Source organism: Vipera ursinii (genome assembly GCF_947247035.1).
Source record: "Vipera ursinii genome assembly, chromosome: Z".
NCBI lineage: Eukaryota > Metazoa > Chordata > Lepidosauria > Squamata > Viperidae > Vipera > Vipera ursinii.
Window position 1 is genome coordinate 42,577,999 of NC_139517.1, and position 16,568 is coordinate 42,594,566.

Below are 16,568 nucleotides of genomic sequence, written 5' to 3' on the forward strand. Positions count from 1 at the left end.
TCCCCAAACCTCCCCAGGTCTCCGTTCCTGTTTGGGGAGGTTTGGGCGCCTCCCCAAACCTCCCCAAACCTCGGCAGGTCTCCGTTCCTGTTTGGGGAGGTTTGGGCGCCTCCCCAAACCTCCCCAAACCTCGGCAGGTCTCCGTTCCTCCGCGCAGACCTGCCGACCTTTGGGGAGGTTTGGGCGCCTCCCCAAACGTCCCCAAACCTCGGCAGGTCTCCGTTCCTGTTTGGGGAGGTTTGGGCGCCTCCCCAAACCTCCCCAAACCTCGGCAGGTCTCCGTTCCTCCGCGCAGACCTGCCGACGTTTGGGGAGGTTTGGGCGCCTCCCCAAACGTCCCCAAACCTCGGCAGGTCTCCGTTCCTCCGCGCAGACCTGCCGACCTTTGGGGAGGTTTGGGCGCCTCCCCAAACGTCCCCAAACCTCGGCAGGTCTCCGTTCCTGTTTGGGTAGGTTTGGGCGCATCCCCAAACGTCCCCAAACCTCGGCAGGTCTCCGTTCCTCCGCGCAGACCTGCCGACCTTTGGGGAGGTTTGGGCGCCTCCCCAAACGTCCCCAAACCTCGGCAGGTCTCCGTTCCTGTTTGGGGAGCTTTGGGCGCCTCCCCAAACCTCCCCAAACCTCGGCAGGTCTCCGTTCCTCCGCGCAGACCTGCCGACCTTTGGGGAGGTTTGGGCGCCTCCCCAAACCTCCCCAAACCTCGGCAGGTCTCCGTTCCTGTTTGGGGAGGTTTGGGCGCCTCCCCAAACCTCCCCAAACCTCGGCAGGTCTCCGTTCCTCCGCGCAGACCTGCCGACCTTTGGGGAGGTTTGGGCGCCTCCCCAAACGTCTCCAAACCTCGGCAGGTCTCCGTTCCTGTTTGGGGAGGTTTGGGCGCCTCCCCAAACGTCCCCAAACCTCGGCAGGTCTCCGTTCCTCCGCGCAGACCTGCCGACCTTTGGGGAGGTTTGGGCGCCTCCCCAAACGTCCCCAAACCTCGGCAGGTCTCCGTTCCTGTTTGGGGAGGTTTGGGCGCCTCCCCAAACCTCCCCAAACCTCGGCAGGTCTCCGTTCCTGTTTGGGGAGGTTTGGGCGCCTCCCCAAACCTCCCCAAACCTCGGCAGGTCTCCGTTCCTGTTTGGGGAGGTTTGGGCGCCTCCCCAAACCTCGGCAGGTCTCCGTTCCTCCGCGCAGACCTGCCGACCTTTGGGGAGGTTTGGGCGCCTCCCCAAACCTCCCCAAACCTCGGCAGGTCTCCGTTCCTGTTTGGGGAGGTTTGGGCGCCTCCCCAAACGTCCCCAAACCTCGGCAGGTCTCCGTTCCTCCGCGCAGACCTGCCGACCTTTGGGGAGGTTTGGGCGCCTCCCCAAACGTCCCCAAACCTCGGCAGGTCTCCGTTCCTGTTTGGGGAGGTTTGGGCGCCTCCCCAAACGTCCCCAAACCTCGGCAGGTCTCCGTTCCTGTTTGGGGAGGTTTGGGCGCCTCCCCAAACGTCCCCAAACCTCGGCAGGTCTCCGTTCCTCCGCGCAGACCTGCCGACCTTTGGGGAGGTTTGGGCGCCTCCCCAAACGTCCCCAAACCTCGGCAGGTCTCCGTTCCTGTTTGGGGAGGTTTGGGTGCCTCCCCAAACCTCCCCAAACCTCGGCAGGTCTCCGTTCCTCCGTGCAGACCTGCCGACCTTTGGGGAGGTTTGGGCGCCTCCCCAAACGTCCCCAAACCTCGGCAGGTCTCCGTTCTTCCTGCCGACCTTTGGGGAGGTTTGGGCGCCTCCCCAAACCTCCCCAAACCTCGGCAGGTCTGCGCGGAGGAACGGAGACCTGCCGAGGTTTGGGGAGGTTTGGGGAGGCGCCCAAACCTCCCCAAACAGGAACGGAGACCTGCCGAGGTTTGGGGACGTTTGGGGAGGCGCCCAAACCTCCCCAAAGGTCGGCAGGTCTGCGCGGAGGAACGGAGACCTGCCGAGGTTTGGGGACGTTTGGGGAGGCGCCCAAACCTCCCCAAACAGGAACGGAGACCTGCCGAGGTTTGGGGAGGTTTGGGGAGGCGCCCAAACCTCCCCAAACAGGAACGGAGACCTGCCGAGGTTTGGGGACGTTTGGGGAGGCGCCCAAACCTCCCCAAAGGTCGGCAGGTCTGCACGGAGGAACGGAGACCTGCCGAGGTTTGGGGAGGTTTGGGGAGGCGCCCAAACCTCCCCAAACAGGAACGGAGACCTGCCGAGGTTTGGGGACGTTTGGGGAGGCGCCCAAACCTCCCCAAACAGGAACGGAGACCTGCCGAGGTTTGGGGACGTTTGGGGAGGCGCCCAAACCTCCCCAAAGGTCGGCAGGTCTGCGCGGAGGAACGGAGACCTGCCGAGGTTTGGGGACGTTTGGGGAGGCGCCCAAACCTCCCCAAACAGGAACGGAGACCTGCCGAGGTTTGGGGACGTTTGGGGAGGCGCCCAAACCTCCCCAAAGGTCGGCAGGTCTGCGCGGAGGAACGGAGACCTGCCGAGGTTTGGGGACGTTTGGGGAGGCGCCCAAACCTCCCCAAACAGGAACGGAGACCTGCCGAGGTTTGGGGACGTTTGGGGAGGCGCCCAAACCTCCCCAAAGGTCGGCAGGTCTGCGCGGAGGAACGGAGACCTGCCGAGGTTTGGGGAGGTTTGGGGAGGCGCCCAAACCTCCCCAAACAGGAACGGAGACCTGCCGAGGTTTGGGGAGGTTTGGGGAGGCGCCCAAACCTCCCCAAACAGGAACGGAGACCTGCCGAGGTTTGGGGACGTTTGGGGAGGCGCCCAAACCTCCCCAAAGGTCGGCAGGTCTGCACGGAGGAACGGAGACCTGCCGAGGTTTGGGGAGGTTTGGGGAGGCGCCCAAACCTCCCCAAACAGGAACGGAGACCTGCCGAGGTTTGGGGACGTTTGGGGAGGCGCCCAAACCTCCCCAAAGGTCGGCAGGTCTGCGCGGAGGAACGGAGACCTGCCGAGGTTTGGGGACGTTTGGGGAGGCGCCCAAACCTCCCCAAACAGGAACGGAGACCTGCCGAGGTTTGGGGACGTTTGGGGAGGCGCCCAAACCTCCCCAAAGGTCGGCAGGTCTGCGCGGAGGAACGGAGACCTGCCGAGGTTTGGGGACGTTTGGGGAGGCGCCCAAACCTCCCCAAACAGGAACGGAGACCTGCCGAGGTTTGGGGACGTTTGGGGAGGCGCCCAAACCTCCCCAAAGGTCGGCAGGTCTGCGCGGAGGAACGGAGACCTGCCGAGGCTTGGGGAGGTTTGGGGAGGCGCCCAAACCTCCCCAAACAGGAACGGAGACCTGCCGAGGTTTGGGGACGTTTGGGGAGGCGCCCAAACCTCCCCAAAGGTCGGCAGGTCTGCGCGGAGGAACGGAGACCTGCCGAGGTTTGGGGACGTTTGTGGAGGCGCCCAAACCTCCCCAAACAGGAACGGAGACCTGCCGAGGTTTGGGGAGGTTTGGGGAGGCGCCCAAACCTCCCCAAACAGGAACGGAGACCTGCCGAGGTTTGGGGACGTTTGGGGAGGCGCCCAAACCTCCCCAAAGGTCGGCAGGTCTGCACGGAGGAACGGAGACCTGCCGAGGTTTGGGGAGGTTTGGGGAGGCGCCCAAACCTCCCCAAACAGGAACGGAGACCTGCCGAGGTTTGGGGACGTTTGGGGAGGCGCCCAAACCTCCCCAAAGGTCGGCAGGTCTGCGCGGAGGAACGGAGACCTGCCGAGGTTTGGGGACGTTTGGGGAGGCGCCCAAACCTCCCCAAACAGGAACGGAGACCTGCCGAGGTTTGGGGACGTTTGGGGAGGCGCCCAAACCTCCCCAAAGGTCGGCAGGTCTGCGCGGAGGAACGGAGACCTGCCGAGGTTTGGGGACGTTTGGGGAGGCGCCCAAACCTCCCCAAACAGGAACGGAGACCTGCCGAGGTTTGGGGACGTTTGGGGAGGCGCCCAAACCTCCCCAAAGGTCGGCAGGTCTGCGCGGAGGAACGGAGACCTGCCGAGGCTTGGGGAGGTTTGGGGAGGCGCCCAAACCTCCCCAAACAGGAACGGAGACCTGCCGAGGTTTGGGGACGTTTGGGGAGGCGCCCAAACCTCCCCAAAGGTCGGCAGGTCTGCGCGGAGGAACGGAGACCTGCCGAGGTTTGGGGACGTTTGTGGAGGCGCCCAAACCTCCCCAAACAGGAACGGAGACCTGCCGAGGTTTGGGGACGTTTGGGGAGGCGCCCAAACCTCCCCAAAGGTCGGCAGGTCTGCGCGGAGGAACGGAGACCTGCCGAGGTTTGGGGAGGCGCCCAAACCTCCCCAAAGGTCGGCAGGAGGAACGGAGACCTGCCGAGGTTTGGGGAGGTTTGGGGAGGCGCCCAAACCTCCCCAAAGGTCGGCAGGAGGAACGGAGACCTGCCGACGAGCCGCGGCTACACAGGGTATTCCTGTGTATTCAGGCTTGCAAAATGGCGGATCGAGCCTCTGCTGGCGGCAGAGGCTTGCAGAACGGCGGATCGGCTTATACTCGAGTCAATAACTTTTTCCAGTTTTTGGGGGTGAAATTGGGGGTCTCGGCTTATACTCGAGTCGGCTTATACTCAAGTATATACGGTATGTGGAGCAGAACTAAGCCTAGAACAAAGTTCTATGATATGCCAGTTGGTGCTTCTTTCTTACTTGATGTGGAGCTATTGATGTAAAATAAAGCTGTTTAACCACCTCAACATCTGTCTAGCATTAGCAGAGTCCAGCCAACAGTTTGACATCTTCTCTACTAGGATATCATGGAAGTCTTTGTTGAATGCCAAATCTACCATATTCCTGCAGTCAGTTGAACTGTTGCTGTCAAAAAGAAAGATCAGGTTGATTTGGGATTATTTGTTTTGATAAACCTATCTTACCAAGGAATGCACTTTTATCTAAATGCTCACATATGAACCATTCCCTATACATCCACCATATGTTCTAAGCTGTCTCTCTTTTTTATTGGAATTGTATGCAGTTATACATCCAATATCTTATTTTCAAGACATTCTCAGTTCTGCTGTTCTCCCTTTGATCTTTGGAATTCTGTCCATGGGATGGTATCTAGTACTTCTCTAAACTTGTTGAGATGAATTCTTCTGAAATTGGGAAATTTTCATTTCTCATTATGTAATAACCTGACACACAGGATGATACGTTGACTCCTTCCATTTTTACCTCCTCAATTGGATAGAAAATGAAGCAGCCATCATCACCTCTGAGGAACTTTGAGAACCTTGCAGCCTTGATCAAAATGATAGATGCCTGTCTTATCTGCCAATTCTAGATCTGGAAGATATTTTCCAGATCTTCTGCCTGACTTGTTGGTCTAGACTAGAGCATATAAGCTCTTCAATAACAGTGTTGCTTTCTTTTCCTCCTACTCCTCTTTTGACTGATATAATCATTTGCTTTCTCCTCATGGTTTTTTTTACTACCAACAAATCTGCAATCACATTGGGCAATTAGAAACCTTTACAAAGAATCAGAAGCAGTCAAGAACAAGATTCCTTCTAATTTTTGATATGTTGGATATAGAAAAACATGTTTTGTGCAGCTTTTCCCAAACAAGTACAGATTTGTGCACAGCAAAAGAGTATATTCATATGTTGGTACATTTACATATTTCTTAGTTAAAATGTAGTATATAAACTAGAAAATATAATAGTATAACTGTAACACATATATTCTTAAATCATTTTAACTCATCGTGACCGCCCCCTGTATTTTTCAGAAATGGCTTGCCAGTTCCTTCTTTGTCCATCTAGTTTTGTGCCTAAGGTGGGACTGGAACTCTTGGTTTTTAGCCTGTTCTCTTAATCATTACACCAGATTGTGTCTACATATACATACTTACAGATTTTAACATAAGCTCACCAGTCACTAATAACTAATCAGTATTTTGTAAACATTTTTCCTGGCTATTGTAATCAACATTTTTAAAGGAAAAAAAAAGTATTACACAAGAATATTTAAATAGCCCCTCTATCTTTTTCCCCATTCGTTCTTTCTTTTGTTGCATTTTAACCTTGTTAAACTTTAATTATTATTTATTTAAATTTTGATATTGGTATAAAATTAACAATGATCATGGACTTTGTGGATTTCAAAACTCTGTAGATATTAATTAAACTTTTATTTTTGAGGAAGGAGGGAAGCTCTGGGGTCACATCTGGCACCTCTCTAGCTGGGCATGATCTAGAGTAGTTGTATTGCAAGAGCAGGATTGCTTCCCTGATGTTCCAAGCAAAAGATTATTGTTGTTGTTGTTATACTTAATTTTGTGTGCATGGGTTTGATGTATAGTATGCACACATGTGTTCAAATGCACATCTAAGAAGGAAGATAGGCCAGGAATCGGCCAGCAGTCCCTTCCCCTTGGGGCTTCTTGTCTTTCCTTTTTCCTGAGTATTTCAAGCATGGCTTCATTATACTTTTTAAAATCTGCAGGAAGGGAAGGGAATCTTACATTGGTAAGGACGGATTAGTGAATCTTGAAAGATTTAATTTCAGGGGATGGTGGAGGAAGGTCCCAGTATTCCTTTATTCACAGGCTTACAGCATTACTATATCCAGGATGCAAAACTACAGAAGACGCTAGGTGGAAGCAAAGAGTAGAAGAAAATAGTAATCTTCTGCTGCCATCTAGAAGTTTATGACCCAGAAATGGTGGGCCTATTATTTGATCAAATACTTAAATCTTAATTAGAAAGTCTTGGGGAAATTACAGCATTGAAACATTCTGGAAATACTTTTTTCTCTGTAACTATATACTATATTGGAGAAGGGAGAAGACTCATCTACCCATTGTAAACACAGAATAATTAAAAAGTGTGAAATAATAAACAACATTTTGCAGTTATGGTTAAGGAAACTACTGTTCTACCCCATGATTACTCCAGGGCTTGCTGAAAGATGTGACTTAGGTCTTGCTCTTGGATGCAGTTCCCATGGCAACAAATTCCAATAATAAAGAAGAGGTTATTCACATGCTGCTATCTAGATCTAAATGTAACTTGAAGGGCGGGAAATACTTTGTAGGACAAATGAGGCTGTTGCCATAGTGATGGAAGCACAGCCTCAGAAATGGTGGAGATTGGGCTGGCACAAGCATTTCGACCATGGGAAGCCGCCAGGTGTTTGGGATGGCACAGAATGGATTCTTCTCAGAACAGAAATGCTGACACAACATATTACTTGGTACTCTGCATGCTGTGCACTGCAGTTCTTAACAAACATCATATTGGAACTTGCCAAGGTCTCAAGAGGTGCAGTCAGCCAAGACACTCTGCCTATCCCTTACTCCAGGCTAAAATCCTGGATGATTTACAAGAGATTGCAAAGTTTTTATTTATTTGCCAATTTATATGTAGGCTTTATCTGATGACCCTCAAGGTTTGCCTAATAGGCAAAAAATTAAAACACTCAAAAGTATATTAAAACATCAAAAACAAATCATAAGCAACCAACAGAGTATTACCTTAAAAATAACAAAAATAGTAAATAAAAAAGAGGTGGCAAATTGAATGAACATCATTAGAATACTCTCTAGAAAAGCTCAATGTTTAACAACTGTGAGGTTCCAAGAATCAGGATATGTAGAATTACATCTAAGCAGTTTTCTTTCTGGTTTCTCGGCTATGGTCAGAAATCTTGCCAAACTAAAACTATTTACATCATTAAAGTTATACTCTGAGCTCTTTTTCTCCCAACCACACTATTTAAACTTCATTTCCTCTTGGCCCACTGGAATGCAGCCCCTCCTGGAATCCAGACTACATTCCATTACAGCAACCTGCTGAAAGCCTTCAAAGAGCGGACTAGCTTGTTCTCTGTAGGGAGTCAATTTGACAGCACTATCCTTGCCCTGAGAGATAATGTCTTCTAGCTTCAGTTCCTCTTAGCTCCTAGAAGTGTGGGACCACAAGGAGTTTCTCCTCAATACTTTACCAGGGCAGAAGGCAGTGGGTGGGGGCTTCAGTTGTGCAGCTGAACAAATGAATTCTACATCCCTGGTAGTTGGTTTCACCTGCAGTGACCTCTAGCATTTGCTCACATTGGTAATAGGTTTACTTTCAAGCTAAATCAAAACATTTGATTGGTTTTCAAGTGCTACTGAAAACAGCTGTCTTAAAATAAAATCTAGATAAAGGATTAGTTGAATTGGATTTTGATTTCACCTGACTGTGATAACTGGAAATGGCCATGCTTCCTTTTTGAAAGTCCACTAGTTTCCCTAGCTCTCATTACTGAAACCATTTTGCAGGACAATTGTATGGTTTCATTAGTCTTTCTTTAAAAAAAACATTTTATGTGTTTTAACCCAATTTTTCAATGTCATGCTCTGTTGAAAATGAGTATAAATACTATATATGAGCATTAGTTCTCCTCATTTTACTATATTCAGCCGTTCTTGTCACAAAATGTAGACCTAGGATGGAGAACCTATAGCTTTCCAGATGTGCTTGAATTATAAATTAGTTTTCTTTCAGATGTTGCTGAATTACAATTCCTGGTAGCTTCCTCAAACTACTCAATTTTGAGAGATGGCTCTCAAAATTGAGTAGTTTGAGGAAGCTACCAGGAATTGTAATTCAGCAACCTCTGAAAGAAAACTAATTTATTATCCATTATTGAAACTATCTGGGGGATTTGGTTGTTGTTTTTGAAAATTGACATTGTTCAGTAATGACATTAAATTGCTGTTTGTGTGTTTCTGTGTGTATTGTTAAGTGTTACAGAATTGCAGTTTTTATCTGGATCTAGCTCATAGACATTTTGGGTTTAGTCTAATTGGGAGATGATGAGATTTGTACTTCAGAACCTCTAAAATCATCACATTGGGGAAGATGTGTAGATGTTAGATATGTGACATTGGAAAAGCACACATGCTTCTTGTATTCTAAAGTTATCTACATTTCTTACAAGACTGCTTGAGGAAAAGGTTCTGGAGGCTAATTATATCTGATTGTATACCAATTATTGTCTCAGATCCCCCTTGATCCAGTGACTTCTTTTGAGCTGGGGTCTTGTCCCCAGAGAACTGAAATCCAGAGCCAATTGGAGTTGAATCCATATCTGTATTGAAAGATCTTTCCATTTGCACACAGGATGGAAAGGATATTTGAGGCAACCAGCCAGCAAAGTGATTTTTGCCACATGTGACCAATCATCATATTTCAGTCATAGAATGAAATGGGTTGATGTAAACCAGTCTTTCTTGATGTATAGAAAGTGACAAGAGATTCAATGAGACAAAACACATACTGGGGAAATAGAACAATTGAGTACTTTATTTTCAATTTCTATGTCTTCTTTACTAGCTCTGCTTCAGGTATTTGTTTTGTTTGTTTTGTGTCTGAAGTAATTTTCCTTTACACAAGTTCTTGATTATATTAAGGGTATGGAAAGTGAATAGACTTTGAAAATCCACTGGTTTGGGCTTGAGTTTGTGATCACTCTTACCCCTCTTGAGGAATTTATTTACTAAATTTAAACCTTTCTTTTAATTGGGGTGCTTTAAAAATAGAATTGGAGTCAGAAGGAAGTCTATTCTAACTATAAATTGCTTGTTTATGAGACTGACAATGTATAAATTAAAACCTAACTTCTTGTGGTGTTCCAAAAGAATTAAAATGTGCAAATGTCAGCCACAAAATGCTGAAAGAAAAGCAGTTTCAATGAAGGAACTGAGAGATCGTATTGTCTGAGAAAATATATCCTATTTTGTCCCAGAAACAATAGGAGAAATATTGTTGTCAAACATTAGAGAAGCAAATAATGTATTATACTGGTATTGCTATTGAGTAACCAAATAAGAAGAAACTTTAAAAAAAACCAGATGAAATTCTGTAGGTAGAAAGGAAGTAGAATATAGAGGCTGTGGATTGTTCCATATTAATGGCATATTTGTTATATCTCTAACACAATTGGATTTGGTAATACAATTACCAAAGATGATTAGAGTAATAAAAATGCATAAATATTCAAATCATGGAATAGTGGGAGGAAGATTTGTATCCTAACATGTACTTTTCTATGTCTCTCTCTCTTTTCTCCAGAAGTGGTGATCAAAGTTCAAGTCTACGAAAATGGAGATTTATCCCCACTTTCCCAGGCAGCTGTGGAAGTTTATGGCAACCAAACATCTTTAGCTTCAGGCAGCACTGACCATGAGGGTATCAGTATGCTCCCCATCAATTATCGCTTGGGCACCTGGGTCCTTGTCATGGCCTCCAAGCATGGCTTTGTTACAAACTCTGTTCCTTGGCGTGTCAACAAACTACCACGTGAGTGTTGGTAACCATTGATTGAAAGAACTTGGTGATTGGGAAATTGGTTGAAAGACCTGGGCGTGGTGTGCACTTCATGGGTGGATAACAAAAAAATACATCTTTTATCAAGATAGTTTCCAGTGTTGCAAGAAAAATGAAAAATTATGAAGTTTAGTAAATATATGGAATGTAGCATATTATCTTCAATAAAAGAAGAGTACTTAATATTTTTCAGATATTTTAAGCAGCAATTTCTTGGAGACAGTAGCATCATCCCAGAACTTTGGCCAGTTTTCTCACTATTGCAAAAGGTAGATTCCACTGAGTTACATGAATTTCATATCAACATGTACGCGTCTTCAGAAAACTGCATGAGAAGTGTCTTAATATAAGAAAAAGGGAGCTTATTTAGATTTAGCAAACTTTATCTAGTCTGGATTCTGCTTCTCATAATGACCAACTGGATATTGATCTTCAGCTGCATAATAATGACTTAAGAGTTGTTCAGTGTTTTTGATATCATGTAGTTATTATGGCTAGTAATCATGGATGATGGAGTTATTTTCCATGGTCATGTGTAATATTCCATTAAAGCCATCTAAGAATAAAAGATACAGAGAACAAATTGACAAGTGTTATTCCATCTCTGTTCATCATCTAGAGTGTGTTGTTGCATAATTAGATGGTTGGTAATCCCAGTGAGAAATAGCTGGTTGTATAGTGATAAAAGTATTGCTGTCATCTGGCTTGGACAAAAATGGCCTGGAGCTAGACTGGGATTGCTGTTGCCTTAGTATTTATTGGAAGGCTACTTGCAAAGAGTCAGAAGATTGATATAGATAGTGGTTTGTTGAAATATCAATAGTTATTTATGAATAGAGAAGAGGAGAAAGAAAATGGAATCAATAGTAAGACAGGTTTGAAGGCACACACAACACTCCTAATATATCGCAGCTAATATCATATGAAGTATAATGTTCCAGTAGTAGGCTGAGACAGATCTCATATGGTTTTAAATTTCACATTGATACCTTTCTCAAGCTGTTTTAAGTAAGACTTTATTAGGAAATACATCCATAATTTATTTTCCAGGCCAGAATTCAGTCCTCTGTTACAAAAAATCCTTGTACAGAATGTGCATCTAGACAAGGGCAAACTTTCATTCTTTTACCAAGTTTGTAACAGCAACTAACCAGAGGTACATATGCAGGGGAGGTAAAAATGATGTAAAAATGGTAGGTGCAAACAGGTGATCAAAACCCTGTTCTTTTTACATGTGTGATGAATGTAATTCACATTAAAAAGGATGTTCCTCTGATTGCCTTGTTTAATCTACTTGGACACTCCTACAAGAAACCCATATTGCAGGAAAACAGAAAAGTGTAGCTGTCGAGAAAACTTTAATCTTTTTTTAAAAAATTAATTGTTATTTAATTAAGAAAATCCTTTCCTTAGGGATAACTTGGTACAATATCTATTGTCTAGGATTTAAGACCGCAAGTAGTCCTTGACTTAAGACCAATTTGAGCACAAAATTTCTGTTGCTAAACAAGACAGTTGTTAAGTGTGTTTTGCCAAATTTATGGCCTGTCTTGCCAGTTGTTAAGTGAATCACTGCAGTTGTTAAGGTAGTAACACATTGTTAAGTGAATTTGGCTTCCCCATTGACTTTGCTTGTCACATGATCACAAAAGGTAATCACATGATCCCAGGACAGTGCAACCATCATAAATCATGCCAGTTGCCAAGTATCCAAACTTTGACCATGGGGATACTGCAGTGGTCATAAATGTGAAAAATGGTCATAAATTCACACTTTTCAGTTCTATTGTATCTTCAAACAATCAATAAAGAAATTGTTGTAAGTCGAGGACTACCTGTAAATAAAGAAGACCAGGCAGTCTATTTTTTCCCCAGCAGTTTTCTCAAAGGGGTAGGATTGGAGGATGTGGAGATGAAGTGGTCAAGATCTTTGGACTTCTAAGTCATTAATCAGTTGCAGCATCTAATAGTCTGCCAGTTTTAATTCCTTGGTGCTGCATTTGGGTGTCTGGGACTGTGTAGGAATATTATGTACCATATATACTCAATCCCTTGAGCTACCTAACCTGATCTTGGATCTGATGTTGGTTTGCCCTGGTCTCCTTGTCAGTGAATTTCAGTGTCCACTTTGCCCAATCAGAAGCATCTTAAGATTTTATGTCTTTCATGATATCTATATCCTAGCTAGCATCTGGCCCCCCATGCATGTAATCATACTGGATTTAGTTATTTGTGTGGAGGTGATACTGCAGTGTGAATGCAGCTTTCTTTGGTATTTATAATGGACAGATTACTCTCCAGTTGGTGGCTGTTACAAACAGGTGAAGATATGAGAAACTGATTAAAAAGACTTAACCCTGGTGCTTGGAAATCAGAAATGGATAAATCCTTGACACAGGTCAAACCGACCTAGGAATAGAGTCCATTTAAATTCCTAAATAGTGATGATTATATTTCTTTGTGTATTTGTTAATCATGGATAAATTCAATGAGTTCCATCTAAGATTGAATGACATACTGATCTAATTTCAGCAATCCCCAATCTTGCAATTATGAATTATTTTCAGTTTGTAGAACATAAAGTTATTAATGTTATGAAAGAAGTACTGGTCCAATAATTATCAGTGCCTCCTTAAGATTGCATTAAAGATATTTTATAAGATCCAAGGGTTCTGTGCAATCATAAGGTAGTCTAAAACATTCATTTTCTGGAAAAGATAACTGGGAATATGATGGCTCTGCAACTCCAAATGCATCTAGCTGATTCTCATTATCGGAATCCATTTCAATTAGACGTTTAATTATTATATTGAAACTGCAATTTTGCTATATCTGAATCTCGCAGTAACTTAATACTAATCTTGGTATTTTATGGACTATGTAATTGGATTGGGCCTTGGAGGCAGAGTCTTCCATTGTGACCCTGGTCTCTGTGTTGGATGAATGCTGAAAGGTTCAGTCTTGAATATTTGAAATTTGATCAAACGAAAGGGAAAATATCTCGGATGCCATTGAAAATGCAGGTTTGCATAGAAAGCAAATATTCTTCCGCAGAGAAAAACTGAATATCACTGGAAGTGAGACTGCACTGATAGCCATTGTTTATGATGTTACTTCTATCTGTGTTTGTACGGAATAATGCTGCAGGAATTCTCATTTACCACAAGTGAACTGTGAAATTGTTTACTCCTAGATGGCTCATTCCAAAATTAGAAGTTGAAATCATCCAAAGGTGAATTGAAGCTCCTGACATTGCTTTTTTTTTTTAGAAGCCAAGAACAAATTCTTTGGCTTCTTAGCTCTTTTCCATGAAAATATGGATCACATATACAAAATAGCAAGGTCAAGGGTAAGGTCTTAAGTTTCCTAAGTGGTGAAATTTGATGGGAAGAAAACTATAAGAAATCAGGAGTTACTTGTAAGGTAACCAGGGTGGATAATAACTGATGATTTTTTAAAATAATAAAAACAAACAGATTTTTTTTATTTAAATAAAATACTTTAATAAAATGCTTTTGGAGTAAAAACCTATCTAAATATAGTTTTCTATTTAAGATACGTTAATAATTTAGTTTATTCATCATGAAATGGAACTTAGTTATGTAGAATGGCTGTACGTTCTGCAATATTTACATTTTGGGTAAACTCATTCAATGAATCCAAGCTCTGCAAGCTGAGATAACATGCACTGCATTGATGCATTTACACAATTTCATAGTAACCATGAGATAGTTCAGGAATATTCCTTTATCCCATTGTTTTGCAGACCTATGTACACTACAAACTGTATGATTGTTTGAAGAGAAATGCATCTGTAACCAGGCTCTAAGTGTTTTAATTAAATAAAAGAATTTGAGTAGTTCTCCAACTATGTGAGAATACCTATTGACCTAAAATCAGTTCTGATATTGCTGTTTTACTAACCTAACAGCTTATTTTTCTAAATAGGAAGCCTTCATTTTGTTTGCAAATAATAATATTAAAGGTTCTAACTACCAGCAAAAATGAGTCCTTACATTTAAACAGCACCTGTCATTTCAGATTCATCATGGCAGCGCCTGTTAGCTGCTGCCCTCCACGTCCCTCACCTTGTTGTGTCACTGCCGCATCACCAGCCATCCCATTAAAGTGAATGGGACCGTGGGTGAGTCAACAGCGGGTCAGAGAAGGAGCCGCTGGGGGACAGAGATGACAGTTGCTCTTTAAAAAATTATGATTTAAATCGAGTTGATTTAATCAAGCCTTTTTACTAGCGATTTAAATCGTGATTTAAATCGTGATTTCCACCTGAAGGTAACCCATTTCTTCCCTGCTCTTTTCCTAATTCAAGTTTCAGTTTTTCTTCTTTGCTTCAGCTCTATTCAGGGATAGTCTATCTGCATTGAGATTAAAGTTAAGTTCAGCCAAATTTATTTCATTCTGCTTGTGATTTTTAGCATGTTATAGAGTCATCCAACCATCATTCATTGTGGTCATGTAATATTAATGAGAATAGGTTTTAAGCCACTCATAGTGGCAGAGTGATACCAGAAAAAAATCTGTAAGGAAATTGTCTGAATCAGATTTTTAAAATGCATTTGCAAATTTTGATTAAAATTCAGGCTGACTCATTATAGAATTGCTTTATTTGAATAGAATATTCAGAATCTATTGTAGATTTAATGAATATTCCTACTCTCTCACTGTATTTCCATTAAGCTTTTCCTTTACCATCGGATTACTGGATCAGTAAATAATTTTCAATTATTAGTTCTGTAAATAATTTATTAGACTGAGAAAATTTATTTAAGGGGAAAAACGCCAAACTTTCCTACTCTGATAAATACTAATAAAAGCAGGGCTTTTTTTGTCATAGAACGCTCAGAACAGAGTTCCGGCACTTTTGGATGGAACCTTGTAGGGTAGGCAAGGCAGGTTGTATGACATGTGTGAGTTCCGGCACCTTTTTCTTTTACAAAAAAAGCACTGAATAAAAGAGATGGATAAACATAATGCTTCAATTAGCTTTGAAATCAAAGCTTGATTTAAAAAGCTGTCTTGTTTAAATATGTTTGAATTAGTAATATGATATAAATAGCAAACCGAAACTGGGAATGATCAGAGCTGGTTGTTACTAGTGGCTGGTATTTTGTCCTGATTTCATTGGAAGTAAAGCTAACTAATATTTACTGTGGTATTTGAACCAATAAATTGTGTTTTGCATTTAGAACAGGGCAGCTATGTCGCTTGACAACAGTGCCAGAATTACAGTCATAAAAGAGCAATGGAAGCTGTGCCACTATTTATATATGTACGGTGCATTTTAAAGGAAGGGGTATCATTTTGTTTCTACCTTTGGGAATCATTGACTTTCCTTTCCTCTCTAAATGTCCCTGATTTGGAAATTATTGCTCCTAATGATTGTAGCCAAAGAAAATGAAAGGCAGTTAGCAACTTGAATCCACAAATTATATTTTGTAAATTTGGATGTTCAGTCCATTGTTTGAATAGTGAGAATTCAGTTGAGCCACTGCAAAAGATTAAAACCACAATCTAGGGGGAAAAACATGTACATTCCCCCATATTTTTGATCAGGTTTTTTTGCCATCTGCCTCCAGTTGAAATCTTTCATTTGTACTATGCCTCAAAAGATAGGTTGTATGTTAGAATTAGCCTCTATTTCCTTTAAAGTAAAAGGGAGTTTTATATTAATTCAGGTTTTTTTCCCTTGCAGTCTATGCTTCTGTAAGTCTCTATCTGCTTCCAGAGCGTCCTGCAACACTTATCCTTTATGATGACTTGATACAAATCCTTGTTGGTTCTCCAGGTAGGTCCTAAGATCCATTTTGTCAAAAAGAAAAAAGAAAGTAGGGCATATAACTGGCACTCAGTCACTGCACTGGATTCCACCTAATTGAAATACTGTTTTCTGGATACAGGGAACATCGATTCTGCCAATGACTGCAGAATAGGCTAGTGCAATTTCTGTGCCCTATTATTAAATGATGATCTAAAATAAAAGTTTTCAATCGGTAAAATATAGAATTGCTGGGATGTAGAAGTTGTGATTCTGAGCCCTAGAATAAGTCACTGAAGCTTCAAGCAAGTTCTTAGTACTTTTATATTTATAAACTAGCTAGACAATAAAAAATACGCTGGGACTTCATCTCTACAAGCTTTGCACCTCCATAGCAATGTAATATCAACTTATATTTAAAAAAATCAGCTCATGTGCTTTTGCAGAGACTTTGGGAATAAAACTCTTTTAAGATGTGAGTTATTTGTTGTGG

At 43.5% G+C, this 16,568-nt stretch overlaps 1 protein-coding gene across 1 annotated transcript in view; it reads left to right on the top strand.

Moving 5' to 3' along the window:
• The window catches only part of FAM171A2 (family with sequence similarity 171 member A2), a 53,835-nt gene that overhangs the window by 16,524 nt on the left and 20,743 nt on the right, over window positions 1-16,568 (top strand). Inside the window, exons 2-3 of the mRNA XM_083378514.1 lie at window positions 10,045-10,272; window positions 16,013-16,105. Of these exons, the coding sequence (XP_083234640.1) occupies window positions 10,045-10,272; window positions 16,013-16,105 (321 nt within the window). The remainder of the gene's footprint in view (window positions 1-10,044; window positions 10,273-16,012; window positions 16,106-16,568) is intronic.